Source organism: Sus scrofa, chromosome 13, assembly GCF_000003025.6.
Source record: "Sus scrofa isolate TJ Tabasco breed Duroc chromosome 13, Sscrofa11.1, whole genome shotgun sequence".
Lineage (NCBI taxonomy): Eukaryota > Metazoa > Chordata > Mammalia > Artiodactyla > Suidae > Sus > Sus scrofa.
Window position 1 is genome coordinate 1353649 of NC_010455.5, and position 27916 is coordinate 1381564.

General features: G+C 39.6%; 1 protein-coding gene across 4 annotated transcripts in view; it reads right to left on the minus strand.

Moving 5' to 3' along the window:
* The window catches only part of NEK11 (NIMA related kinase 11), a 290466-nt gene that overhangs the window by 208424 nt on the left and 54126 nt on the right, over positions 1 to 27916 (minus strand). For 3 of the 4 annotated variants that reach the window (XM_021071328.1, XM_021071326.1, XM_021071327.1), the window contains exon 4: positions 10789 to 10907. The exons of the other annotated variant lie outside the window; for it this stretch is intronic. In XM_021071328.1, the coding sequence (XP_020926987.1) occupies positions 10789 to 10907 (119 nt within the window). The remainder of the gene's footprint in view (positions 1 to 10788; positions 10908 to 27916) is intronic. 4 annotated transcript variants of the gene reach the window in all.

Below are 27916 nucleotides of genomic sequence, written 5' to 3' on the forward strand. Positions count from 1 at the left end.
AATCAGAAGATAATATATAATAAAATTAAACCCCTGAGAATTTCAGTTGACTTAATAGGATATAAACTATAAAATAAGTATACTCAAATGATTGAAATAATGAAAAAAATAGAAAACATAAGATTGAAACAGAATACTAACTGAAAAAAGAAAAAAAAGATGACACTGATTTGAGAAAAAACCAAATAGCATATCTAGGGGGAAAATATGATCACTGAAATAAACTCAAGATTAAGACCTCAGCTTCCAATTCTGATAGAATAAGCTTCTATTACACTAAATCTTCCAACTTCCACAAGTTGTATAGAGAACGCTGCAAAATTTAAACAATGTAAAATCTGGGTCAAACTTTGAGTGCTCTTCTAAGATTTCAGACATGAGTCAGGCAAACAAAGGCAGTTAGTACTTGAGGGGCCAAAGCCTGAAAGGAGGGGGTGTACTGAGATGAACAAGCACTTCCCACTGTGTTTTCCTCTCAGGTATTTTGCAAAAGAAGAGAGCTTGTCCCAGAGCTTGTTGCAGTCTCACTGGGCTTGGAAGACAATAACAGCAGTTCAGGGCTACAAAGGTACCCAAGACTTGAGGGGCATATTTTCCAGAGAAAAAGGAATGAAAGACAAGTGAGTCTGACATTCTGAATGGATTTCATCCTGAGGCATTAGCTGAATCCTATGATGCTCTGGGGTGAAGTATTCAGGAGAAAGCAGCTACTAAGAGACTAAAAAACTAAGCAGAGCTTTCAGTTCCTGCTGAGAAGGTATCTTGATAAATAAGGAAAGCCTTCAACTGGAAACCCTGAAGACTAGAAATAAAGAAAAATTGGAAATAGACCAGCCCTCACAAGCCTAAACTAGCTCAAACCCTAATTGGATCAAGGTGATATATAGAAAATAAATCTATATGTAATCCACTTATTGGAATTACTGAACAGGATTCAAAAGTAACAATGAGCAATACATTCAAGGAAAATAAATGACACAATGAGAGAACTAGATTCTAGAAACAATTTAAAAAGAACTTAATAAAACTTCTAGAACTGAAACAAATATAATTACTAAAATTGAGAATTCCGTAGCTATGTTTGAAAGCAGATAAGACACCACAGAAGAGAAGATTTAGAAACTGGAATAATGGTTAGTGAAAAATATTCAGACTGAGATACAAATATTATAAAAAGGTGAAAAACAGAGCATAAAAGACATCTTAAATATGGTTAAATTTCTAACATATGTGTAAGCAAATCCCTAGAAGCAGTTCATAGAAATGAAAACAAGATATGAAAGTCCAACATACACGTAACAGACATTCTGAAAGGTGAGATGCAAGTAGAGAAGAGGCAAAATCCAAAGCAATAGGAGAGTTAGGAATTTTCAGAATTTAGAAAGACATGAATTCACAATTTCAGAAACAAATCTCAAGCAGAATAAAAAGAAAAGAAAAAAGAAATCCACAACTAAATAAAACTTTCTAATACTGGAGAACACCGATGACAAAGATTTCTGTATTGAGAGCTAGCTGAAAGGGAATGCCTTAATAAGAATGACAAACAGGGAGTTCCCGCTGTGGCACAGCAGAAATGAATGGGACTAGCATCCATGAAGACATGGTTTTGATCCCTGGCCTAGCTTAGTGGGTCAGGGATCTAGATTTGCTATGAGCAGTGGTGTAGGTTGCAGATTCGGCTGGGATTCCGTGTTGCTGTGGCTGTGGCCTAGGCTAGCAGCTGTAGCTCTGATTTGACCCCTAACCTGGGAACTTCCACATGCTGCAGGTGCAGCCCTAAAAAAGTAAAAAAAAAAAAAGAATGACAACTAGATGGAAAGTGACTTCTCAACATCAGTAACAGAATACAGAAGACCAGGGAATAAAATGTTAGACAAAATTACCTGTCAACCTAGAATTGTATGCCTAATAAACAACAGGACAAATGAGCTGAACATTTTGCTAAATATAAAATACTCAGCTAAAATAATAACTAAACTAGTATGAAAGAACAAGCAAAAAATAAAGGCATTTCCAAGTAAACAAACGATAGTGTTTACCATTCACATAACTTAAGGATTTATTTCATAATAAAATGGCCACAGAAGGAGGGTCTGGACGGTTGGTAGAGTAAGGACATGTAAACACGTGTGGCTTATTGACCAGCACTGATGACAACAGGAATCACTGGTTTGCAGAGCATGAAGAGAAAACAGAACTGAAATCCTGAATAACAACAATATATAAGAGGAAGGAGGAATGTAATTGGAGTTGAAGTCCTGTACTGTTTTAAAAAAAGGGTAAATACATTGCCTTCTTCAAACTTCACTTATTCAAGTATGCATTTAATAACTGAAGGGTAACACTAAAACAACAGGAATAAGATGTATGTATAATTTTCAAACTAGCAGATGAAAAGGGAAATAACAAAAACCCGACCTATCCAAAGAAAGCAGGAAAAGGAGGAAAAGAAGAACAACAAAATAAAATGATAGAAATACACCCCATGTGGTATTAATTACAAAGGAGTAAAACCATCTATTAAAACACAGACTGAATTATTTATAACACAAGACTGAATTATTTTTTTAAAAAACTGTTATAAAAACACTCTTAAAATATTAGGACACAGAAAGGTTTAAAGCAAAAGGAGAGAAAAGATATTCCAGGCAAAAGAAAGCTGGCAAAAAGCAATATTAAGTAAATTAAGAATAAAGAGTTTTACTACATAAATAAATCAATAGGGATTTCCCATCATGGCGCAGTGGAAATGAATCCAACCTGTATCTATGAGGACAAGGGTTCCACCCCTGGCCTTGCTCAGTGGGTCAGCAATCTGTCATTGCCATGAGCTGTGATGTAGGTTGCCAGTGCAGCTTGGATCCCCCGTTGCTGTGGCTGTGGTGTAGGCCGACAGCTGTATCTCTAATTCAACCCCCAGCCTGGGAACTTCCATAGGCCACAAGTGTGGCCCTAAAAAGACTAGTTAATTAATTAATTAACTAATTATTGGGAAGATTTTAAAATTCTATACTTGTGTGCAACTGATGATATAGGCTTAAATATATAGCAAAAATAAACATTAATAGAAATGTAAGGAGAGGGAGTTCCCGTCGTGGCGCAGTGGTAAACGAATCCGACTAGGAACCATGAGGTGCAGGTTCGGTCCCTGCCTCTGCTCAGTGGGTTAACGATCCGGCGTTGCCGTGAGCTGTGGTGTAGGTTGCAGACGCGGCTCGGATCCCGCGTTGCTGTGGCTCTGGCGTAGGCCGGTGGCTACAGCTCCGATTCGACCCCTAGCCTGGGAACCTCCATATGCCGCGGGAGCGGCCCAAGAAATAGCAACAACAACAACAACAAAAAAGACAAAAGACAAAAAAAAAAAAAAAAAAAAGAAATGTAAGGAGAAATTTGCAAATCCACAATCATTGTGGGACATTTAACATACCTCCCTCAGTAATTAGTAGATTCAGTGGACAAGAAAATAATAAGAATATGGATTTTAGAAACAAAATTATAGATTTAGAAAATACAATTACCTTGAACTAATGCACATAAATTGAATATTGCATCAAAAAGTTTTAAAATGTTTTTCTCAGGCACACAAGGAATATTTTCAAAAGTTGACAATGAACTAATTTATAAAGCCAAGTTTATGAAAGTATCCACCCGATGCAGCCCACAGATTCTCTGGCCTCCCAGAAATTAAATTAGAATCCAATGAGGTGCTGAGAACCACATTACCAGGCCCTGGCAATGATCGATCAAGAAAGACACATTCTCTGGGAGTTCCCGTCATGGCTCAGAGGTTAACGAATCTGACTGGCATCCATGAGGATGCGGGTTCAATCCCTGGCCTTGCTCAGTGGGTTAAGGATCCGCTGTTGCCATGAGCTGTGGTGTAGGTTGCAGACACGGCTAGGATCCTGTGTTGCCCTAGCTGTGGTGTAGGCCAAGAGCCACAACTCTGATTCAACCCCTAGCCTGGGAACCTCCATATGCTGTGGGAGTGGCCCTAAAAAGCCAAAAAAAAAAAAAAAAAAAGACACTTTCTCTGTAGTCATGAAGCTTCATCCTGGTAAGGTAAATAGGCAGAAAATAACTAAATGAACAGATTCGTAATACCATGTCAGCTAACAGTGCTATCAAAACAATAAACAGAATCAGGAGCTAGAGACTAACCAGGGTAAGGAGACACTGGTTTAGAATGACACTGGGGTCAGAGAAGGCCTTGAAGAAAGTGACATTAGAGCAGAGATGTGACATAAACTGTGAATAAACTCTGGTTATAACAACACCAAATGGTTATTGTTATTGCTCATATTGCTCTTGTTACCAGCAATATATCAAAAAGGAAAGTCTCTGTGAGGCTACCGAGCCTCACAGATGAACGATAATGATGAAAAGTAAATAGAGGAGTTCCCGTCGTGGCGCAGTGGTTAACGAATCCGACTAGGAACCCTGAGGTTGCGGGTTCGGTCCCTGCCCTTGCTCAGTGGGTTGACGATCCGGCGTTGCCGTGAGCTGTGGTGTAGGTTGCAGACGCGGCTCGGATCCCGCGTTGCTGTGGCTCTGGCGTAGGCCGGTGGCTACAGCTCCAATTGGACCCCTAGCCTGGGAACCTCCATATGCTGCGGGAGCGGCCCAAGAAATAGCAAAAAGACAAAAAAAAAAAAAAAAAAAAAAAAGTAAATAGAGCTTCTGAGTTATAGATGACCTCCCAAGAAACAAGACTTAGTTACTGGCAGTGGTGTAACCACAGGGTCCAACCCCTCACTCTTCTGCAACTCACTCCCTGCTCAGGACCTACCATGCCCCTTCTGCCAGCTGAGGAAGGATGGTCTATCACCTGGTCTTCTCCAAAGCCATCCTCCACTCCTACCTACTCACACGTTTTTAGGAAAGGCCCTGTTCTCTCCTCCACTATGGGAGCACCAAGATCACCAGCAAAGGAGCTCCCTGCAGAGAGACTGCTCTGTGCCTCAGCTTAAAAAATCAAGGCTAACTGAACAGAATCCCTTCAACAGAAATGAGTTGGGGGGTAGTTATTTGTTTTGTGGTTTCTCTGTTAGCACTGGAGGCAAAAAAAAAAAAAAAAAAAGAGAGAGAGAGAGCAAAATGACATTGTCTCTGGAAGTTCCCTCATGTCCAATTCTGCTGTGGCATCCAGAGAAGACGATGGTACAAAGATTAGCCAATTAACTGGACCAAAGAGAAGAAAGGCTCCAAATCCCTCAGATACTGGACCAGCCCATGGGAGCTTGGTGATGAGCCTCAGGACACAGACACCTTTAACAAAATTATCTCTGTCTACCTGCCTGACATTCAGGCCCAGGAGGAGGAAGGAGTTTTAGTGCTACATTCTCAAGATAGTTTTTGGTGAACTATGAATATTCTCTGCTTATAACATCATTATTTATCAATGTTTATGCAATATGCCATAGATTTAGAATATTACAAATGTATAAATAAGCCAAATTAAAATAAGCACAGGAAAGCTCCAAAGAAGTAAACAAACCCTTTGTTTCTTCTGTAACCTCATTTGTCTTGGTTTTTCCAGGGTCTATCTCCTCTGTTGCTGCACTGTATTAGTCAGGGTTCTCCAGAGAAACAGATCAAATAGGAGACAGAGATATGGATTTAGAGATAGATGGAGATTTATTATGATGAATCAGCTCATGCAGTTATGAAGGCTAAAAAGTTCCCAGATCTGCTATCTGCAAGCTGAAGACCCAGGAAAGCTGGTGATGTAATTCAGGCCTAGTCCGAAGGCTTAAGACCAGGTAAGTCAATGGTCTAAGAGTCTCTCAGTCTAAGGGCAAGAGAAGATGAGTTGAAATGTCCAAGCTCATCAGTGAGGCAAGAAAATGGGGGGAAAGTTCCTCCTTCCTCTGCCTTTTGTTTTATTCAGGCTTCAAGATATTGAACGGTGTCCAAGCTTATGGAGAAAGCAATCTACAGAGTCCACTGATCCCAACGCTAATCTCATCCTCATAGACATACTTGGAAGCAATGTGTCATCCGGAACCTCATGGCCCACTCAAACTGACACATAAAATTAACCATCACATTGGAGTTCCCGGTGTGGCTCAGTGGGTTAAGAAGCTAACTAGTATCCATGAGAATGCTGGTTTGATCCCTGGCATCACTCAGTGGGTTAAAGATCCAGTGTTGCTGCAAGCTGCAGTTTAGGTCACAGATGCAGCTCAGATCCCACATTGTTGTGGCCGTGGTGTAGGCCGGCAGCTGCAGCTCTGATTTGACACCTAGCCTGGGAACTTCTGTATGCCACAGGTGCAACCCTGAAAAGAAAAGAAAAGAAAAATTAACCATCATGGGCACTAAAATAATTTGCAAGGTGTTTGCAACAGAGGAGCCAAATCCATCTTCTTATTTCCAAAGTGATCTTCCTAACTTATCTGTAATTTTCAAAATACATTTTAACATATTCTATAGGCCATAAGAGGAAAATGCTGGAATAATGCTTTGGAGATAGATCTATTGTATTGGTTATAGTTTGAAAGATTTCGGTAGAAAGCTGAGGGAGGCTGTATTCATGTGCCCAAATATTTGCACATCCATTGTCTGGCAGTGAGTGTCCCCTTTGGGAGGAATCGTGTCACTATGACACCGGGCTTGGTCATGTGACTTGCTAGGGTCAAGGGCATGCAAACAAATCAGACAATCAGCGTGTCTGAGCAGAATCTTTAAGAACCACTCAGTGTTTCCCTTGACTCTTGCTTTTCCCTCGCCATGAGAAAGCCCGTCCCAGACAGGAGCTGATCCTTCAGTGCAGGCAGTAGGTAGGGAAGGCTTGCACCTGATCTGCAGCTACCAATAGACAACAAGAGCAGTAAATGCTTGTCCTAAATCACCAAGGTCAGGGTTCTGTGTTGGTCATGAGGAAGGAGCTTTAATGCTACATTCTCAAGGTAGCTTTGAGTGAACTGTGCATATTCTTAGCTTTTTATATCATTTGTTTTTTTTTTTTTTTTTTTTTTTTTTTTTTTTTTTTTTTTTTTTTTTTTTTTTTTTATTTGTGTGTCTATGCCATATGCTAAAAGAATCATTCTCTTGGATTTAAATTTTTTTAATTGATAATTAAGATAAATAAGTTTAATCTCTGAAGGAAACATATCTTAGAACTATGCAAATACTGAAAACTATAGAAGTGAAAAGTAGATTATGTATTTATGATTAGGAATAATATATAGCATTTTTCCACTTGAAAACTTTTCTGAAAATTAAACAAGATGGAGACACCTACCTCTGATCACACCCCAAATTCCCAGAAATGTGAGAAATTTTTCAAGGTGAAATTCCTAATAGTGCTAGAAAACAACAGTTACATGTAGGCAAGAATCTGCCAAAAAAAAAAAAAAAAAGCCCTGAAAGAATGCAAAAAGAGGAACCCCAAACCTAAAACCTGCAAAGAAGAATGCTACCCTCCACCCACAACTTCAAATTTGATTTTGCAACTTCTCACTCACCCTCAAATAATGAACAGGTTAATCTTTGACCTTCTCCTAGCACCACTCATATATCTGCTTCATGTCAAATTTGTCAAGTTCACTCTTGGCTTTCCGTACGCTGCCCACTGCTGCCACCTTAGCTCAGGTCTTATGATCCCATGCGTGGATGTTATAAAAGATTCCAGATTGATAACCCAAGCCCCCCTCTATCCTCTATAATTTGTCATCTAATCTTCCTGAAGATCTGGGAGTTCCAGGAAGATTATATTACAGCTCCACTCAGAAGGCTTCTGTGGACTCAACATCAATGCTACAAAATCAAGCCCTCTACAATCTGACCTAAACCTACCTTGATTCATAGCTCCACTCACATACTCCAAGAGCCTTGCCCATGGAACCACTCATCATTCACCCTAAAAGTGCTGTTTTATCAGCTCTGTGACTTTGCTCACTCTGTTCGTTACTGTCTGGAAAGGTCTGACCCATCTTTCACCACATTCAAAATGCACTTTGCAGAGTTCTCATCATGGCTCAGTGGTTAATGAACCCAACTAGCATCCATGAGGACTCAAGTTCAATCCCTGGCCTCACTCAGTGGGCTAAGGATCCAGCATTGCTGTGGCTGTGGTGTAGGTTGGCGGCTGCAGCTGACTGGACCCCTAGCCTGGGAACCTCCATGTGCCATGGGTGCAGGCCCCCTCCCCCCAAAAAAGACAAAACCCACCGTGGTTCAAATAACACTTCTTCCAAGAAAACTTCATTGATTCCCCCAAATAAAAACATTATCCCTCTTCTGATTGCCTATAGCACTTAAACTGTCATTTTCTTTACATACATATTGTCTATTTTAGAGTATTATTTACACTAAAGTGTGCAAATCTTAGGCTTATGAACTTGTAATACATACCACATATGTGTACTTGTGATACATATCACACTTGTAATCCTCCACCCAAATCAAAATGTAGGACATTTCCAGCAACCCAGAGGCTTCTTTGTCCCCCTTTCAGTCAAAACACCTTCTAAATGTAACCTCTATTCTGACTCACCATACATTGATTTTGCTCACTTTTGAACATCATATAAATGGAGTCATACAGTACTCCCTTCTGTATCTGGTCTCTCTCACTCAACATCACGTCTCTGAGATTCATCAATCACATGTTCTTTACTGCAAAGTCGTGTCCCCTTGTATGACTACACCACGATTTATTTAACCAACTGTGAATGGACATTTTCTGTGTTTTGGCCATTACAAATAAGGCTTCTAAGGTCATTTTTGTACATGTCTTTTGTTGGACATAGATACTCATATTTCATCTCCAGAACAGAATTACTGGGTCACAAGGTATTTGAATGTCTAGCTTTGGAGGTACTGTCAAACATTTTTCCAAAGTGTTTTTTACCAATTCACACCCTAACAGCAATGCAAAGAATTCCAGTAGCTCCACATCCTTGGCAACACTTGTTATTGTCAGAGATTCTTTTACCCTTTCTGGTGGCTTGGCTCTCATTCTACATTGAATTACAACTACAAATGACAATATTTACATAGGACTTGAGAGTTTGCAAACTTTCCAAGCGTGTAATATCTCAATGCATATTCCCCATAGCCCTATAAAGTAAGCAAGGAGAGTCTCATTATGATCCCTATTTTATGGATGAGGAAACAAATGTTCAAGAGGTTACACGGATTATCCAAGGTCATAAAACACATGTAGTAGAGGCTCTGAATCTTGCATACCCACCATGCTACTCCATTTACAGCTATTGGGGCACATGTTTTCTCTCTGCTGGTTTACTAACATATCTTTGATGTTAGGCTTTATTTTTAACTTATCACTATTTAGTAAGCAAATGAACAAACTTAAATATAAAATTTAAATTTCTCCATCTATAGAGAAAAACTTTACGATGATTGGTTATAATAACATAACGAAAGAGGCATCATTTGTTATCTGAATCACAAAAGACGGTATTTCAGAGCCACAAACGCCCAGACATTTAGCCCTATTTAATGACTTTCCTAGAATGTTGAGGGATTCAAAAGAGATTTAAATCCTCTCTTTGAAGGAATATTTAAAACTCATTTAATTATTACTAAGCAGAACCAAATGTAATGAAAAATATTTGGGTAACTAGATCAACCAGATTTCAGGCTTATATTTTCCACACCGAGCACCAAAGTTGGCATCTTTATATGTGTTGTTTTCCTTATGTCTAAACTAACAAATATACCAAGGGACAGTAGAGAAAACAAAAGGGATACAAATATAACTATGTGCCTGGAAGTCTTATATCCAGCAGCTTTAGCATCTTATTAAAAGATTATTTGATATTCTTCTATCCTTGTCTCTTAGGATAGTTTGACACCATTCAAAGGATTGTTGTGAGTTTTCAATAAGTCAATAAGTTAGCAGCTATCTGTCAATAAGTCAGTGGCTATCTGTCCCATCAAGCATATGTTTCAGAAGATAGATGGCAAAGCAGACAATAATTGGATTACTTTCTACGCCATGAGAAAGCACAGATAACACATTTAAGCTATACGACATCCATGGATAGCCAGACCTTGGTGTACCCTATAAACTTACACTTTTGTTCAAGAAGAATGTTATCACATGTTCTACCGACCTTCTAAGTTGTAAGCTAACGTGGACCCCTCAGAGGAGCTACTTTTATGTGTCTGTGTATATCCATCTTTTCAAATTTATTCATATCATGTGACAGGTCTATAAAATATTTAACATCTAAAACGTCTTACTTTTGACCTGCAGAAAAAAAGAATAAAAAGTTTTGAAATACACTTTTGAGGCAGAGATTGCAAAGGCAAATTATAGATGATTGAACTCATAGTTTGACCTTTACCAGATATTTAGTATCAAAAGTGACTTTCAGTCTGAATACTTAGCATATTTTCTGCCTCAGTCCCTCAGTTTGTTGGGGATGTGAACACATCCAGAAGTGCACTGACACGGTCCAAAGTAACCACGCAGTTCACCTGCATCATGCTAGGGTGTTCACAGCTCAAGCCCACTGGGAGGTATAATAAATCCATAGTATGCTCAAGGTATCTGAGAACCTCTTGTGGCTCACAGAATAGATCAGATATAGGATACAAGTTTCTGCCTTGTATTTAAGGCTGGTTTGATTTCTAGAATAACAACAAAAAAAAGGTAATCAAGTATATCCTCTAGATACAATCATTGAATAGTGTCTTCATGAAAAAGCATACTGTAGATGTTTACCTATAGTTGTGTATCTTGTGGACATTTTTTCAAGTTCTGATGTGATTGTTAATACAACACTATCCCTCAGTAACAGATGCACATACCTTTCATGCATGTAGTCAACTCCTAGCAACAGCTGGATAAACCATTCTATTATTTGACTCTCTGGAAAAGTTCTTCCAGCCTCTTTATATTCCTGAATTTTATAGTCCAGATCTCGGCCCTGAAACAAAACAGCATAAGTTTTCAAACTTTCCTTCAGTTAGGAATTTAAAAACTCTCTCTCTCAACAAGAGCTGACCCACAGCAGCCACTGTTTATCACAGGGCCCGCTGGCTCTACAGAGACCCTTTCTCCTCTCCTTGCCCTAATACTGCCAGCCTCCTGAGCCCTCTTCTCAACTAGGCATTCTACTTTGGCCTATAAAGTCTTGAATAAACGCTGACAAATTTCTCACAGCTCAAGGCCACACCCCTAGGATGCCTGACAGAGTCATCATCGTTAGATGCAAAGTAAAAGCACTTGTATGCAATGAAAGAGTTAAAGAGAAATTATTTCTAATCAAACATGAGGTCAATTGAATAACTCATTTGTAATGCATTTTTATTTCCTTTCAGTAAAATGTGTAAATATTTGCCTAGCATTTTTTCTCCTTTTACACGGGGCATGACGAGTCAAAAATGACATATTAAACAACTGGCACCCTCATTGAAACTCAATATGCTGCTGGACTTTCTGGCCCAGGAAGATCATATAGTTTGAACTGAATATGTGCCTCCTTGTCAAAAAGATCTTTGTCTCATTATCATTCTCCAAGACTGCCTTTATATCCCCCCTCTCTCTCTCTCTTTTTTTTTTTTTTCAGTGACACACCCTCGGCATATGGAGGTTCCCAGGCTAGGGGTCCAGTTGGAGCTACAGCTGCTGGCCTATGCCACAGTCACAGCAACACAGGATCCGAGCTGCGTTGGTGACTTATACCACAGCTCATGGCAATGCTGGATCCTTAACCCACTGAGAGAGGCCAGGGATCAAACCTGTGTCTTCATAGATGCTAGTCAGATTTGTTAACTGCTGAGCCATGATGGGAACTCTTTCCCTCTCTTTTTATTTATTTATTTTGCTATTTCTTGGGCCGCTCCTGCGGCATATGGAGGTTCCCAGGCTAGGGGTCGAATCGGAGCTGTAGCTGCCAGCCTACACCAGAGCCACAGCAACGCAGGATCGTTAACCCACTGAGCAAGGGCAGGGATCGAACCCACAACCTCATGGTTCCTAGTCAGATTCATCAACCACTGCGCCACGACGGGAACTCCTCCCTCTCTTTTTAAGCTAGAGTTTGTCAGAATTCTGCTGGATCATACAAGCTCTACTGTCATAATGTTTCCATAAGTTGCACAAAACACTTCTGACATTAGATCATTAAAGCATCCTGAGAAGTAGACACAAAAGCGCTTCAGATGAAAGGTGAGTGGAAATACATACATTTTTCCAATCCCAGATTTCCTTTTCTATCCAAGAGGCCTCTACCTAACCTGCCTCTCACATGAAAAAAGAAAAAAATTTTTAATCAAAAAACAAGATCTCCTTTTACTTTGGATTCTCTGAATATGATAAAACACCTCCAATGGAATAAAGAAAACTATCAACATGTTGACATCCCTTTCCTGAATAGCTTCAGGTAAAAAGTGACAGAAAGAAAGCCAAAGAGCAGGAATGGAGGGAAGAAAGGAAGAAAGAAAGGAAGGAAGGAAGGTAGGAGGGAAGGGAGGAAGGAAGGAATAAAATGAAAATAAAAAAAATGAAAAGCTTGCCTTAGTGAAAGATCAAGGAAGTTGACAGCTTCAAGCCAATATTTAGGACAGTCATACATAAGTATAACAGCCCCTATGAAAAAGGCCTTTGTATATGTAAGTGTCTACCTCAGTAAGGCTAAAATTTGTCTGTATGTTAAAATAACATACAGGAATTTATCCCTATACTGCAATGCCGCTTTTCATTTCCTAAGGTTATTTTTAAACTAAGCTAGTTAAAGAAACACAAATTCCTACACGTTTGTATGAGCTTTGGTACTATTTTTTCTTTTTTTTTAATTTTTAAAAAATGTTTTAATTTTTTCATTTGTCTTTATTACTCAAATGAATTTATCACATCTGTAGTTGTATAATGATCATAACAATCTAATTTCACAGGATTTCATCCCACAGCCCAGCCACATCCCCCCACCCCCTAAACTGTCTCCTCTGGAGACCATAAGTTTTTCAAAGTCTGTGAGTCAGTAGCACTTCTGCAAAGAAGTTCCGTCTGTCCTTTTTTCAGATTCCACATGTCTGTGAACGCATTTGATGTTGGTGTCTCATTGTATGGCTGACTTCACTTAGCATGATAGTTTCTAGGTCCATCCATGTTGCTAAAAATGCTGGTATTTCGTTCTTTTTAATGGCTGAGTAATATTCCATTGTGTATATGTACCACATCTTCTGGATCCACTCCTCTGTCGATGGACATTTAGGTTGTTTCCATGTCTTGGCTATTGTAAATAGTGCTTCAATGAACAACAGAGTCCATGCGTCTTTGCAAGTCATGGTTTTCTCTGGATAGATGCCCAGGAGTGGGATTGCTGGATCAAATGGGAGTTCTATTTTGAGTTTTCTGAGGAATCTCCATACTGCTTTCCACAGTGGTTGCACCAATGTACAATCCCACCCACAGTGTACTAGGGTGTGTTTTTCTCCACACCCTCTCCAGCACTTCTTGTTTGTAGACTTATTGATGATGGCCATTCTGGCTGGTGTAAGGGGGTACCTCAGAGTGGTTTTGATTTGCATTTCTCTAATAATGAGTGACGCTGAACATTTTTTCATGTGTTTCTCGGCCATCTATATGTCTTCTTTGGAGAACTGTCTGTTTAGATCTTCTACCCATTTTTGGTGGGACTGTTTGTTTTTATGGTATGGAGCTGCAGAAGGTGTTTATAAATTTTGGAGATTAATCCCTTGTCAGTCGATTCACTTGCAAAGATTTTCTCCATTCTGTGGGTTGTCTTTTTGTATTGTTTAGGGTTTCCTTTGCTGTGCAGAAACTCTGAAGTTTGAGTAGGTCCCATTTGTTTATTTTACTTTTTATTGTCAATACTCTGATAGGTGGATCTGAGAAGATGTTTATGTCGGAGAGTGTTTGGCCTATGTTGTCCTCTGAGAGTTTTATGGTGCCTGGCCTTACATCTAGGTCTTTCATCCATCTGGAGTTTCTTTTTGTGTATGGTGTTAGGGAGTGTTCTAATTTCATTCTTTTCCATGTGGCTGTCCAGTTTTCCTAGCACACCACTTATTGAGGGGGCTCTCTTTTCTCCATTGAATATCCTTGCCTCCTTTGTCATCGATTAGTTGGCTGTAGGTGCATCAGTTGAATTCTGGGCTCTCTATCCTGTTCCACTGATCCATATTTCTGTCTTTGTGCCAGTACCATGCAGTTTTGATGATTGTTGCTTTGTAGTAGAGTCTGAAGTCCGGGAGCCTGATTCCTCCAGGCCCATTTTTCTTTTTCAGGATGTCTTTGGCTATTCTGGGTCTGTTGTGCTTCCAAGCAAACTTTAAAATATTTTGTTCGAGTTCTGTGAAAAATGTCCTTGGTAATTTGATAGGGATTGCATTGAATCTGTATGTTGCCTTGGGTAGTATAGTCATTTTGATAATATTGACTCTTCCAATCCAAGAGCATGGTATGTCTTTCCATCTACTTGTGTCATCTTTGATTTCCTTCATCAGTGGCTTAGAGTTTTCAGAGTACAGGTCTTTTGTCTCTTTAGGTAGGTTTACTCCTAGGTATTTTATTCTTTTGGATGCAGTGGTAAACGGGATTGCTTCCCTAATTTCTCTTTCTGCTTTTTCATTGTTAGTATATAGAAATGCCGTCGATTCCTGTGTATTGATTTTGTATCCTGCTACTTTGCCAAATTCGTGGATGAGCTCTAACAGTTTTCTGGCAGAGTCTTTAGGGTTCTCTAGGTATAGTATCATGTCATCTGCAAATAGCAATAGTTTTACTTCTTCCTTTCCAGTTTGGATTCCTTTTATCTCTTTTACTTCTCTGATTGCTGTGGCTAGGACTTCCAGAACTATGTTGAAGAGTAGTGGCAAGAGTGGACATCCTTGTCTTATTCCTGATCTCAGTGGGAATTCTTTCAGCCATTTACCATTGAGAATGATGTTCGCTGTGGGTTTGTCATATATGGCCTTTATCATGTTGAGGTAGGTTCCCTCTATGCCCACTTTCTGAAGGGTTTTTATCAGGAATGGGTGCTGGATTTTGTCAAAGGCTTTTTCTACGTCTATTGAGGGGACCATATGATTGTTATTCTTCAGTTTGTTTTTGTGGGGTATCACACTGATGGATTTAGGGATATTGAAGAACCTTGCATCCCTGGGATAAATCCCACTTGATCATGATGTGCAATCCTTTTAATGTATTGTTGGATGCAGTTTGCTAGTATTTTGTTGAGGATTTTTGCATCGATGTTCATCAGTGCAATTGGCCTACAGTTTTCCTTTTTTGTGGTATCTTTGTCTGGTTTTGGTATCAGGGTGATGGTGGCCTCATAGAATGAGTTTGGGAGTATCCCTTCCTCTGCAATGTTTTTTGAAGTAGTTTCAGAAGGAGAGGTGTGAACTCTTCTCTAAATGTTTGATAGCATTTGCCTGTAAAGCCATCTGGTCCTGGACTTTGCTTGCTGGAAGTGTTTTAATCACAGTGTCAGTTTCAGTTCTTGTGATGGGTCCGTTCATCTTTGCTATTTCGTCTTGGTTTAGTCTTGGAAGATTGTACTTTTCTAAGAATTTGTCCATTTCTTCTAGGTTTTCCATTTTATTGGCATATAGCTGTGTCTTATGATCCTTTGTATTCTGTGATGGCTGCTGTTACTTCTCCTTTCTCCTTTCTAATTTTATTGATGTGAGTCCTCTCTCTTTTTTGCTGGATAAGTCTGGCTAAGGGTTTATCCATTTTGCTGATCTTTTCAAAGAACCAGCTTTTCGTTTCATTGATCTTTTCTATGGTTTTCCTCATTTCTATTTCATTGATGTCTGCTCTGATCTTTATGATTTCTTTCCTTCTGCTAACTTTAGGCCTGTCTGTTCTTTTCTCTTGAGCTGCTTTAGATGTCTAGTTAGCTTGTTTATTTGGGCTTTTTCTTGTTTCCTGAGGTGGGCTTGTATTGCTATAAACTTTCCTCTTAGAACGGCTTTTGCTGCATCCCATAGGTTTTGGAGTGTTGTATCTTTGTTGTCATTTGCTTCTAGGTATTTGTTCATTTCCTCTTTGATTTCTTCAGTGATCCATTGGTTGTTTAGTAGCATGTTGTTGAGTCTCCACGTGTTTGTGTTTTTTGCAGGTTTTTTCTTGTTGTTGATTTCCAGTCGTATTAGCATTGTGGTTGGAAAAGATGCTTGATATGATTTCAATTTTCTTAAAGTTACTGAGGTTGGATTTGTAGCCCAGGATATGATCAATCTTAGAGAATGTTCCATGTGCACTTGAGAAGAATGTGTGTTCTGTTGCTTTGGGATGGAATGTCCTATAAATATCTATGAAGTCCGTCAGGTTTAATGCTTCATTCAGGGCCTGTGTTTCCGTATTGATTTTCTGTCTGGATGATCTGTCCATTGCTATAAGAGGAGTGTTAAAGTCCCCCGCTATGATTGTGTTATTGTCGATTTCTCCTTTTAAGGTTGTTAGCAGTAACCTTATATATTGTGGTGAACCTGTGTTGAGTGCGTAGATATTTAAAATTGTTATATCATGTTCTAGATTGATCCTTTGATCATTGGGTAGTGACCTTCGTTGTCCCTTAAAATATTCTTCATGTTAAAGTCTATTTTGTCTGATATGACTATTGCTACTCCAGCTTTCTTTTGATTCCCATTTGCATGGGATATTTTCTTCCATCCTCTCACTTTCTATTTGTGTGTGTCCCTAGACGCGAAGTGGGTCTCTTGAAGACAGCATGTACATGGGACTTGTTTTTGTATCCATTCAGCCCGTCTATGTCTTTTGGTTGGGGCATTTAGTCCATTCACATTTAAGGTAATTATTGATATGTATGTTCTTATTGCCATTTTAGTAATTACTTTGGATTTGTTTTTGCTGCTCTTTTTCCTTTACTTCTTCTCTTGTTCTTTTCTGCCTATAGAAGTTCCTTTAGTATTTGTTGTAAGGCTGGTTTAGAGTTGCTGAATTCTCTCAGCTTTTGCTTATCTATGAAGTTTTTGATTTCTCCTTCAAATCTGAATGAGAGCCCTGCTGGGTAGAGTAATCTTGGTTGGGGGTTTTTTCCTTTTATCACGTAGAGTATATCATGCCACTCCCTTCTGCCCTGCAGAGTTTCTGTTGAAAAATCGGCCAATAGCCTTATCGGGGTGCCCTTGTATGTAATTTGTTTCTTTTCCCTAGCTGCTTTCAAGATTTTCTCTTTAATTTTGGTCAGTTTGATTAGTATGTGTCTCAGGGTGTTCCTCCTTGGATTTATTTTATATGGTACTTGTTGTGCTTCCTGGATTTGAGTGAGTGATTCCTTCCACATGTTAGGGAAGTTTTCGGCTATTATCTCTTGGAATATTTTTTCTGTCTCCTTCTCTCTCTCTCTCCTTCTGGCACCCCTATAATATGGATGTTGGTGCGTTTCACGTTGTCCCAGAGTTCTCTGAGACTCTCTTCATTTGGTTTCAATCTTTTTTCTCTTTTCTGTTCTGCATCCGTAATTTCCACCAATCTGTCCTCCACCTCGCTTGTTCGTTCTTCTGCCTCCTGTATTCTGCTGTTAGCTGCTTCTAGTGAATTTTTTATTTCAGTTATCGTATTTTGCATCTCTTCTTGTTTAAGTTTTATATCTTGTATCTCTTTGGTCAGTGTTTCCTGAAAGTTATCCATCTTTGCCTCCAGTTTATTTCCAAAGTCTTGCATCATCTTCAGCATCAACAGTCTAAAGTCTTTTTCCTGGAGGCTGAGAATCTCCTGATCACTAAGCTGATTTTCTGGGGGGTTTCCTTTCTCCCTCATGTGCATTATAGATCTCTGTCTTTTCATTTTTATAGGTTTTTGGTGTGGTGACCTTCTTACAGATAATAGAGTTGTAGCCTCTCTTACTTCTGATGTCTGCCCCCTGTGGCTGAAGTCAGTATGGAGGCTTGGTGTAGGCTTCCTGATGGGAGGGACTGATGCCTGCCCATGGTAGGAGGAGCCGATTCTAATCCCTCTGGTGGGTGGGGCTTAGTCTTTGGATGGGATTAGAGGCAGCTGTGTGCCTGGGGGTTCTTTAGGTAGCCTGTTTACTGAGGGGTGGGGCTGTGTCCCACCTGGGTTGTTGTTTGCCCTGGGGCTTCTCCGCAGCTGGCTGACAGGTGGGGCCAGATTTTCCCAAAATGGCCACCTCCAGAGTAAGGCACACTGCTGAATACTCCCGAGAGCTTTGCTTCCAATGTCCTTCCCCACAAGCCACATTCACCCCTGTTTTCCCAGGATGTCCTCCAAGAACAGCAGTCGGGTTTGACCCAGATTCCTATGGAGACTTTGCTTTGCCCTGGGACTCAGTGCTTTTGAAAGTCTGTGTGTGCCTTTTAAGAATGGGGTCTCCATTTCCCCCAGTCCTGTGGAGCTCTTGTGCACAAGCCCCACTGGTGTTCAATGCCAGATGCTCCGGGGCTCTTTCTCCCTGTGCCAGATCCCCACACATGAGAGTTTGATGTGGGGCTCAGAACTCTCACTCCTGTAGGTGAGTCTCTGAGAACCAGTTAGTTTTCAGTCTGTGGAGCTTCCCACCCAGGAGGTTGGGGTTGTTTATATCGTGAAATCGCCCCTCCTACCTCTTGATGTGGCCTCCTCTTTTTCTTCTGGGGTAGGGTATCTTTTTTAAGGTTTCTGGTCCATTTTGGTGAAGTGTGCTGTCTTTAGTTGTGAATTTTTTTGTTTTTAGGAGAGAAGTTGAGCTCCAGTCCTTCTATTCCACCATCTTAATCCCCCCTGGTATTATTTTCTTTGTAAGTGAGCAGAACTATGTTTCCCTTGAATTGCCTTGCCTATAGGAGCATACTTGCTAGATGACATTTATTGTTAGTCTATCCCTCCTTATGCTCCCCTCTCAAGTGGTGAATAGAAGTTGCTTGTCTGTTTTCTGCACTGATGTTAAGTGTGTGCACAATTTCCTACCACGAAAGAAATATATATTTAGATTACTGGGGAGCGGGGGAAAGAATGGAGACTTCACTGGTAGGCCTTAAGGCAAAATGTCAAAGGAGGGTACACAAATTCCCCTTACTCTCCAGGTGGAATCATAAGAAGAAATGTACTAGTTCTTAGAATGAAGCCAGGGACGTGGTCAATCAACAAAGGACAAAATACCCAAAGATTAAATTAATCAGAAGCTGGGTCTTATCCTCCTCAAGTTACTCCCCCTACAATTTTCATTTTGCAGATTTATCTCCAAAAAGAAAAAAGCTAATCGTTCTGGAGTTACTTTGTTTTTAAATAAACACTCTGCAGCTTTTCTTGGGTTTTAATTCAGGTAGTCAAGCCACTCACAAATTAAGACACAACAAATTATACTTCATATGAAAAAGAAATATAATTTTTGTGAAGCAGTCTGATTTTAATTCACCAATATGAAAAGTGTGTATTACTTTCTCTCACTAAGCCACCTGCAAAGTAAAAACCAAATGTTTTGGATGGAACCTTGGTTTAAGAAGTTCTTATTACAATATCTGTAGGCCTGTTCTGTTTCCTTGATTTTGTCTTTGAGAAATGTTTAATGATGACTTTCACTGCTAAGGCAACTCTAATGAAAAGGGTATTGACTTAACTTGACCTAGTATTACTGTTGCCCTAAGTCTATACTGCTGACAGAAAAGGCTTTTCCTCACTAATATCACCCCTTGAAAGTTGCAATAAAAGCCTTGATGTTAACTTCTAAGGTTTCAAAAATCTGTAACCCAAAATATGTCATTTGATGGATTAGTGGTCTCGCCTCTCTCCGCCATCCAAGTTAGCCAACTTCAGATTGACTTTGAAATGCAAAAACCCTGAAGAAATGAAGAGCAACTCAAATACAGTGCCTGAACTCCATCTTTGATTGCCATTAAAATGTTTTCAATCCTAAAAGGATTCAATTTAAAAAATTAATCCATATTTTCTGAAGTCATCCATAGAAGCACTTACATCAGTTTAAAAGACAGAGGAGAGCCTTCTCAGAAGCCTGGATACAATGAGATTTTAATGTTCAAAGCATACACCAAGGACAAAATAATCTCAGGATTTTAGGGCTGAAGAACTTGAAAGATTGTTCTGCCCTACTTTTTCCTTTTAGAATGAAAGAGCTGTCCCTGATTAATTCTCTGGGTCAGACTCTTAAGATGCAGTTCCCTCACACTTTATCTCTTCTTTAATAAGCTCCTGATACATCTTTGCAATGAATCTCAAAATTTTGCATGCATCGGACACATCCAAGTTATTTGTTGAAAACACATATTCCTGGGCTTTATCTACAGACTCTGATTCAGTAAATTCAGAGAACCAAGGAATCCGTATTTTTTAACAAGCACCCTAAGTGACTCGGGGATAGGTCATGGGCCACACTACTGCTGCACAAATGGGCCAAATACTTAATATCTCACCTATCAATGGAAACGTTTTGTCCAATAGATTGAAAATTTTCAAAGGCAGAAGATGAATTTGAGAAAGTCATGGTTGAATAATAATTATTGTATAATGATAGACTTTTAATTTTTTTTTTTTTTTTTTTTTTGCTTTTTAGGGCAGCACCCATGGCATATGGGGGTTCCCAGGCTAGGGGTCGAATAGGAGCTACAGCTACTGGCCTACACCACAGCCACAGCAATGCGGGATCCAAGCCATGTCTCGACCTACACCACAGTTCATGGCAATGCTGGATCCTTAACCCACTGAGTGAGGCCAGGGATCAAACCCGCATGGCTCCTAAATCAGATTCGTTTCTGCTGTGCCATGATGGGAACTCCTATTTTTAAATTTGTAAATGGAGTTCATAAAAATTGAGGGACTGCTATGTAGTACAGGGAACTATACCCAGTCACTGGTGATGGAACATGATGGAGAATAATGTGAGAAAAAGTATATATATATGTATGACTGGGTCACTTTGCTATACAGTAGAAATTGACAGAACACTGTAAATCAACTATAATGGAAAAAATAAAAATCATAAAATTTTAAAAAGTGAGGAATATGTCCAGCCACATTATGCTTTCACAAGTAAAATAAGAAAATCCATTCTCTAAATAGACTAAAGAACACCATGTTGTTCCAGGACATTTACATCTGATGGTATAACTGAGTACTCTTGGGTTTATTTGCTAATTTTCTTTCAAAATTTTTTAGAGTGTTTTTCCTGCTGAGAGAAATGTACGTGAACAAGAATAAAATGGTATAACTTTTTTTTTTTTGGCTGCATCTGTGGAATGTGGAAGTTCCCAGGCCAGGGATCAAACCCATACCACAGCAATGACCAGAGCCACTGCAGGATCTTTAACCTGCTGCATCACAAGAGAACCCCTATTTCTCTTAAGTAGTGACATGAAATAATGTTTTCATCTATAAATCACTGGTATGTTTATTTAAAAAATAAACTTTTTGGAGTAGATTATTCTGATTCTATTTTTGATCACATATTTACACAGAGTCATTATATGTCAGTTAAAGCCATACCCAAAATGGCCCAAGTTCTACTGGGTTTATGAATTCCTTGATATTAATGCATTCATACATTTCTCTTCAATGAAACTACCTTTACTTTTCAATTTTACATCGACAACTTTGACTAAATATCAGTGGCCTTAAACTTTTTTGTGAAAAGGTTAAATTATTTCATAGTTTAAACAAAGAAAGGAAATGGAACAAGTCAAATGACTTTCATTTTGGTACTTACAAGAATCAAAGGTGTATAAAAACACAAGACACATTATTTATGGTCTTCTTTAGCTGAATAAAACCTAGACTCAGAGTTGGCACAGTGAAAATTCAGAGAGCCCTACCTACCCAGGCTGGAGCTGCCTTTAAAAACCAGAGGGTTCTCATAGGATGTTACCTCTTTGAGGATAATGCTAATTCCCTTCAGCAGCAGCAGCCTTGGCAGTGTGAACCCCCGAGTACAGTCCTGATGTGCAGACACCTGGAGCTCACACTGGGAAGGACGCTGCTACCGATAATGTTTGTGTCCCCCAAAATGCCTGTATTGAGATCCAACCCCCAGGCTGATGGTACTGACAGGTGAGACCTTCAGGAGGTGATTAAATCAGGAGGGTGAAATCCTCATGAACAGGATTAGTTCCTCTATTGAACAGACCCCAGAGAGCTCCGTCCCAGCTTCCGCCACATGAGGACACACCAAGAAGATGGCCACCTATGAACCAGGAAGCAGGTTTTCACCAGACACAGAATCTTCCAGAACTTGGGCTTTAGACTTACCAGTCTCCAGAACTGTAAGAATAAATTTATGCTGTCTGTGAGCCACACAGTCTATGGTGTTTTGTTATAGCAGCCTGAATGGACTAAGACAGAAGGTCACTAATCAATGCCACAATGATCAATATACCAGGCGTGTCTCTCATTCATAAACAACCAGTTCTGGATGGTGGGGAGCTCAGACAGAGCTTGAGGACTATAAACAGTGGCTTTGAAGGACAACAAAGGGTTTGTCTCTAGCAGAGGACCTAATACATCCCGTATGAAGTTATAAGCACCCTCTGAATACTAGTGAGCCTGGTGGTCCATGTTATTGCCGAATTCACTTATAAGAGTCTAGAGAGACCCACAAGAACCTCAACATTATAAAACTTAACCCACTTACTTGATTTGTTTTAACAGTTATGTATAAATGAGAAACATAAGAGGAGACTTTGAATTTTCTTTTTTAGGAGTTCCCCACTGTTCCCATGGCACAGTGGAAACAAATCCGACTAGGAACCATGAGGTTGTAGGTTCAATCCCTGGCCTCATTCAGTGGCTTAAGGATCCAGCATTGCTGTGAGCTGTGGTGCAGGTCACAGACACGGCTTGGATCTGGCGTTGTTGCGGCTCTGGCGTAGGCTGGCAGCAACAGCTTGGATTAGACCCCTACCCTGGGAACCTCCACGTGCTGCAGGTACAGCCCTAAAAAGACCAAAAAAAAAATCTTTTTTTATAGTACAAACAGATCCTTAGAAAGTACTTGCCTGAAAGTTGCTATTGGTCCCATTAGTGTTTAAGAATTTCCCTGTTTACTCCTCCTGATATGAATCCTCATACTAAAGGTCGGAAGCTAAAAACTCAGAGGTAAAATATCTCCCCTTCTAGAAGATTAAAGGGAGGGAGAGGGAGGTGCACTGAAATAATAAACCAGTAAAATAACTAGTTTGCCCCATTATTGACAGTAAGGGGCAAAGCTCTGAGACTCCCTTTTTCAACATTTATTATTTTGAATCCCTATTTAAAAAAAAAAAAAACCTAATACTATACTAAGTGGCATTTATCTTAAAATCAGAATGGGGTCAGAGAAATGAACTGACTTGCTCAAGGAACAGACCAAGATTTTAAAGAAGTCAGTGTTATGTCAAAGTCCATACACGCTCCACTGTTTCAGACCCTATCTAGTCTCCTATTGATAGAAAATAAAATAATTATAACAATTTGTACATATTATTACATGTATAAACTGATGTACATGTGTTTATGTATTTATTTGTATTACAGAAACTGACAGACACAGAACATAAGTGAGAATAACCAAGGGAAGGGGTAGCTTTCACCTACAACATGACGATTGGTGTGCATGTGCACCATGAGATGGGTACTGCAGTCAAGTGGACTGACACATCTAACATCTCAAGTGGTTGTAGTGTGTGTGTGTGTGGGTTGAGAACAAAGATCTAGTCTCTTGGAAAGTTCCAGGTGTACAGTGAAGTACTATTAACCACGGTCACCAGGCTGTACTTTATTTTTTTTATATAATGATTTCTATTTTTTTCCATTATAGCTGGTTTACAGTTTTCTATCCATTTTCTACTGTATAGCATGGTGACCCAGTTACACATACATGTATATATCCTTTTTTTTTGACATTATCATGCTCCATCATAAGTGACCAGACATAGTTCCCAGGGCTACACAGCAGGATCTCATTGCTAATCCATTCCAAAGGCAAGAGTCTGCATCAATTAACCCCACGCTCCCCATCCATCCTGCTCCCTCCCCCTCTCCCTCCCCCTTGCCAGGCTGTACTTTAAATCCCCAGAATTTGTTCATCTTATAACTGAAAGTATCAGTTTTATATTTTGCAAAATTCACATAGACAGGCTTGATTAGTGTGGCTGTGTTGAAATCTAGTTTAGGGCCACCATTTGAAACATGTCTGGTTAACACTGTTGGTAAGAATAATAAAACAATCTCTATTGATCCATATCCAGGTATTGTTACTCTATTAAATATTAAAGGAGGACTAAGAGCAATCCAAATAAAAGAGAAACAAACAAAAAAGGAGTAGTTTTCCATATGCCCCTGTGGTCCTGGTCCTTCCCTGCATAAAACCCAACATTCCAGCCATATGCCTGCCAGAAAATCACTCCACCTCTATGGGAACTTGTTTCCTAATCTAAAAACATAATTCATAAATAAGAACCCACTTCTACTTTGCTGAATTTATTAATCAGTTCAAGGAGTTTTGGGGTTGAGTCCTTAGGGTTTTCTATGTATAGTATCATGTCATCTGCATAGAGTGACAGCTTTATCTCTTCTCTTCCTATATGGATGCCTTTTATTTCTTTTGTTTGTCTAATTGCTGTGGCTAAGACTTCCAAAACGATGTTGAAGAGCAGTGGTGAGAGTGGGCATCCCTGTCTTGTTCCAGATTTGAGTGAGAAGGCTTTCAGTTTTTCCCCATTGAGGATTATATTTGCTGTGGGTTTCTCATAAATGGCTTTGATTACGTTCAGGAATGTTCCCTCTATACCCACTTTGGTGAGGGTCTTGATCATGAATGGATGTTGAACTTTGTCAAATGCTTTTTCTGCGTCTATTGAGATGATCATATGATTTTTGACTTTTTTTTGTTAATGTGGTGTATGATGCTGATTGATTTGCGTATGTTGAACCATCCTTGTGAACTTGGGATGAACCCAACCTGGCCATGGTGTATAATTTTTTTGGTATGTTGTTGGATTCGGTTGGGTAAGATTTTGTTGAGAATTTTTGCATCTATATTCATCAATGATATTGGCCGATAGTTTTCTTTTTTGGTGGTATCTCTGTCTGGTTTTGGAATGAGGGTGATGGTGGCATCATAGAATGTCTTTGGGAGTATTCCTTCTTCTTCAACCTTTTGAAAGAGTTTAAGGAGGATGGGCACCAATTCTGACAAGGGCTTAATCTCTAGAATATATAAACAACTTATACAACTCAACAGCAAAAAAACCAATCAATCAATGGAAAAATGGGCAAAAGACCTGAATAGACATTTCTCCAAAGAAGATATACAGATGGCCAACAAACACATGAAAAAATGCTCAACATCGCTGATTATAAGAGAAATGCAAATCAAAACTACCATGAGATACCACCTCACACCAGTCAGAATGGCCATCATTAATAAATCCACAAATAACAAGTGCTGGAGGGGCTGTGGAGAAAAGGGAACCCTCCTGCACTGTTGGTGGGAATGTAAACTGGTACTATGGAGAACAGTTTGGAGATACCTTAGAAATCTCTACATAGAACTTCCATATGACCCCGCAATCCCACTCTTGGGCATCTATCCGGACAAAACTCTACTTAAAAGAGACACATGCACCCGCATGTTCATTGCAGCACTATTCACAATAGCCAAGACATGGAAACAACCCAAACGTCCATCGACAGATGATTGGATTCAGAAGATGTGTATATATATACACAATGGAATACTACTCAGCCATAAAAAAGAATGACATAATGCCATTTGCAGCGACATGGATGGAACTAGAGAATCTCATCCTGAGTGAAATGAGCCAGAAAGACAAAGACAAATACCATATGATATCACTTATAACTGGAATCTAATATCCAGCACAAATGAACATCTCCACAGAAAAGAAAATCACAGACTTGGAGAAGAGACTTGTGGCTGCCTGATGGGAGGGGGAGGGGAAGGGGAGGGGGAGGGAGTGGGAGGGATCGGGAGCTTGGGCTTATCAGACACAACCTAGAATAGATTTACAAGGAGATCCTGCTGAATAGCATTGAGAACTATGTCTAGATACTCATGTTGCAACAGAACAAAGGGTGGGGGAAAAAATGTAATTGCAATGTATACATGTAAGGATAACCTGACCCCCTTGCTGTACAGTGGGAAAAGAAAAAAAGAAAAAAGAAAAAAAAAAGAACCCACTTCTTGAAAAAGGACTGGGGCATGTTTAGAGGACACAGGAGCCAACCTGAAGGAACTCCAATAGCTGAAGCTGAACCAGTCTGAGAAACAAAATTAATAAAGACAGAGAAATAAATATCCATGAGTCCATACTGATATAAATAATTGAATAAAGACATCAGTGGAGAAGAAACAGTGGAATGGCACTTTCTTACAGAACCCCAATTAATCCATGCAGAAAGGAGGGAAATACACAATCACCAGCAGGCAAACATCATAGTAAAAACTGCTCCAGACAACCACCACAGGAAAAATACTAAAATTCGGATGTGGAAGTTTGAGGAGAAACAGGACAGAAGGTTGCCCATGGAGCCAGGAGTACAAGGAGGGTAATTTTCATGAATAATAGCATCCAGCTGGGTGGCCTGAGCAGAAAACTATACCCACCAGCAAGGCCAGACTCTCCGGTTCTCAGCTGGGCCTCATCTTTGCTCAGTGCTCCATAAACACTGATACATTTTCCTTTATGACTCTATTGTTCTATTTCCACACTAGCCATTCTCCCTTGTTTTGCATTTCTCAGCCCTGGATGCCCATTAGAATCACCTGGAGAGCTTTCAAAAATGGTGGTCATACCCCAGACCCAGTAAAACAGACTTTCTGGAGGAGGGCCCCAGGCCTCAGAAGTTCTGAAAGCTTTCCAAGGTTGAGCACTAGATTATATTGATAAAATATTTTCACGACTTTTAAAAATTGAAGTATTAATTGATTTACAATATTGTTTAATTTCTGCTGCATAGCAAAGTGACTCAGTTATACATATATACACATATATATATATATACATTCTTTGTCACATTCTTTTCCATTAAAGTATATCCATTCAGAATACTGAATATACTTCTCTGTGCTATGCAGTAGGACCTTGCTGTTTATCTAGTCTATTTATAATAGTTTGCACCTGTTAATCCCAAACTCCCAATCTATCTCCCTCCTTGGCAGCTACAAGGCTGCTCTCTATGTCTATGAATCTTTTTCTATTTCATGGATATGTTCATTCGTGTCATATTTTAGATTCCACATATAAGCGATATCATCTTTGTCTTTTTTCTCTCCAGCTTATTCATTTAGTATGATATTTCTAGGTCCATCCATGTTGCCGCAAATGGTATTATTTCATTCTTTTTATGGCTGAGTAGTGTTCCACTGTATTCCACATCTTTTTTAAGATTAGTACAATTTTTACTTAGCTATGTTAATATTACAATGCAGGAAGTAGACAAGTCCCACCTTCCCTGATAGTCAAATGTACATTCTCTCCTGAAGGTCATGATCTCTTGCGTCTACTACTTAACGCCCAGGTTTCTGGGTCTACCTCCTCCGCACCCGAATGGAAGAGCTTCAGGTGGAAGTCACAGGTCTCTATGCCAGAAAAATAAGGTAGGACAAAGTGCTTTCGACATATATGACAGATGGAAGGATATTTTACCTTTTACCACCAGTGTTTGACAGAAATGAAGTGAGAGGCAGCTAGAAGCAAATGGTAGAAAATTTGTCAAGAGAAAAGAAATTTCCTGAATACTAACTTCTTTGTGGCTTACTACATTGGTTCACGATGTGATACAAAAATGAATCAGAAAAGATCCCCCACGTTGAAAGTTTGAGATGGATTCTGCTCTGTATAATGTGCTAAGTATCACTGAGATGAAATGCTATGAGAGCTGCAGATCGAGGGGGGGGATTTCCAGCCAGGAGATTACGGGAGCCTCTGTAGAGGGGGTGGCATTTCAGCAGGTCTGGGAGGATGGGTGGGAACTGAAGATGTGGGGCCAGGA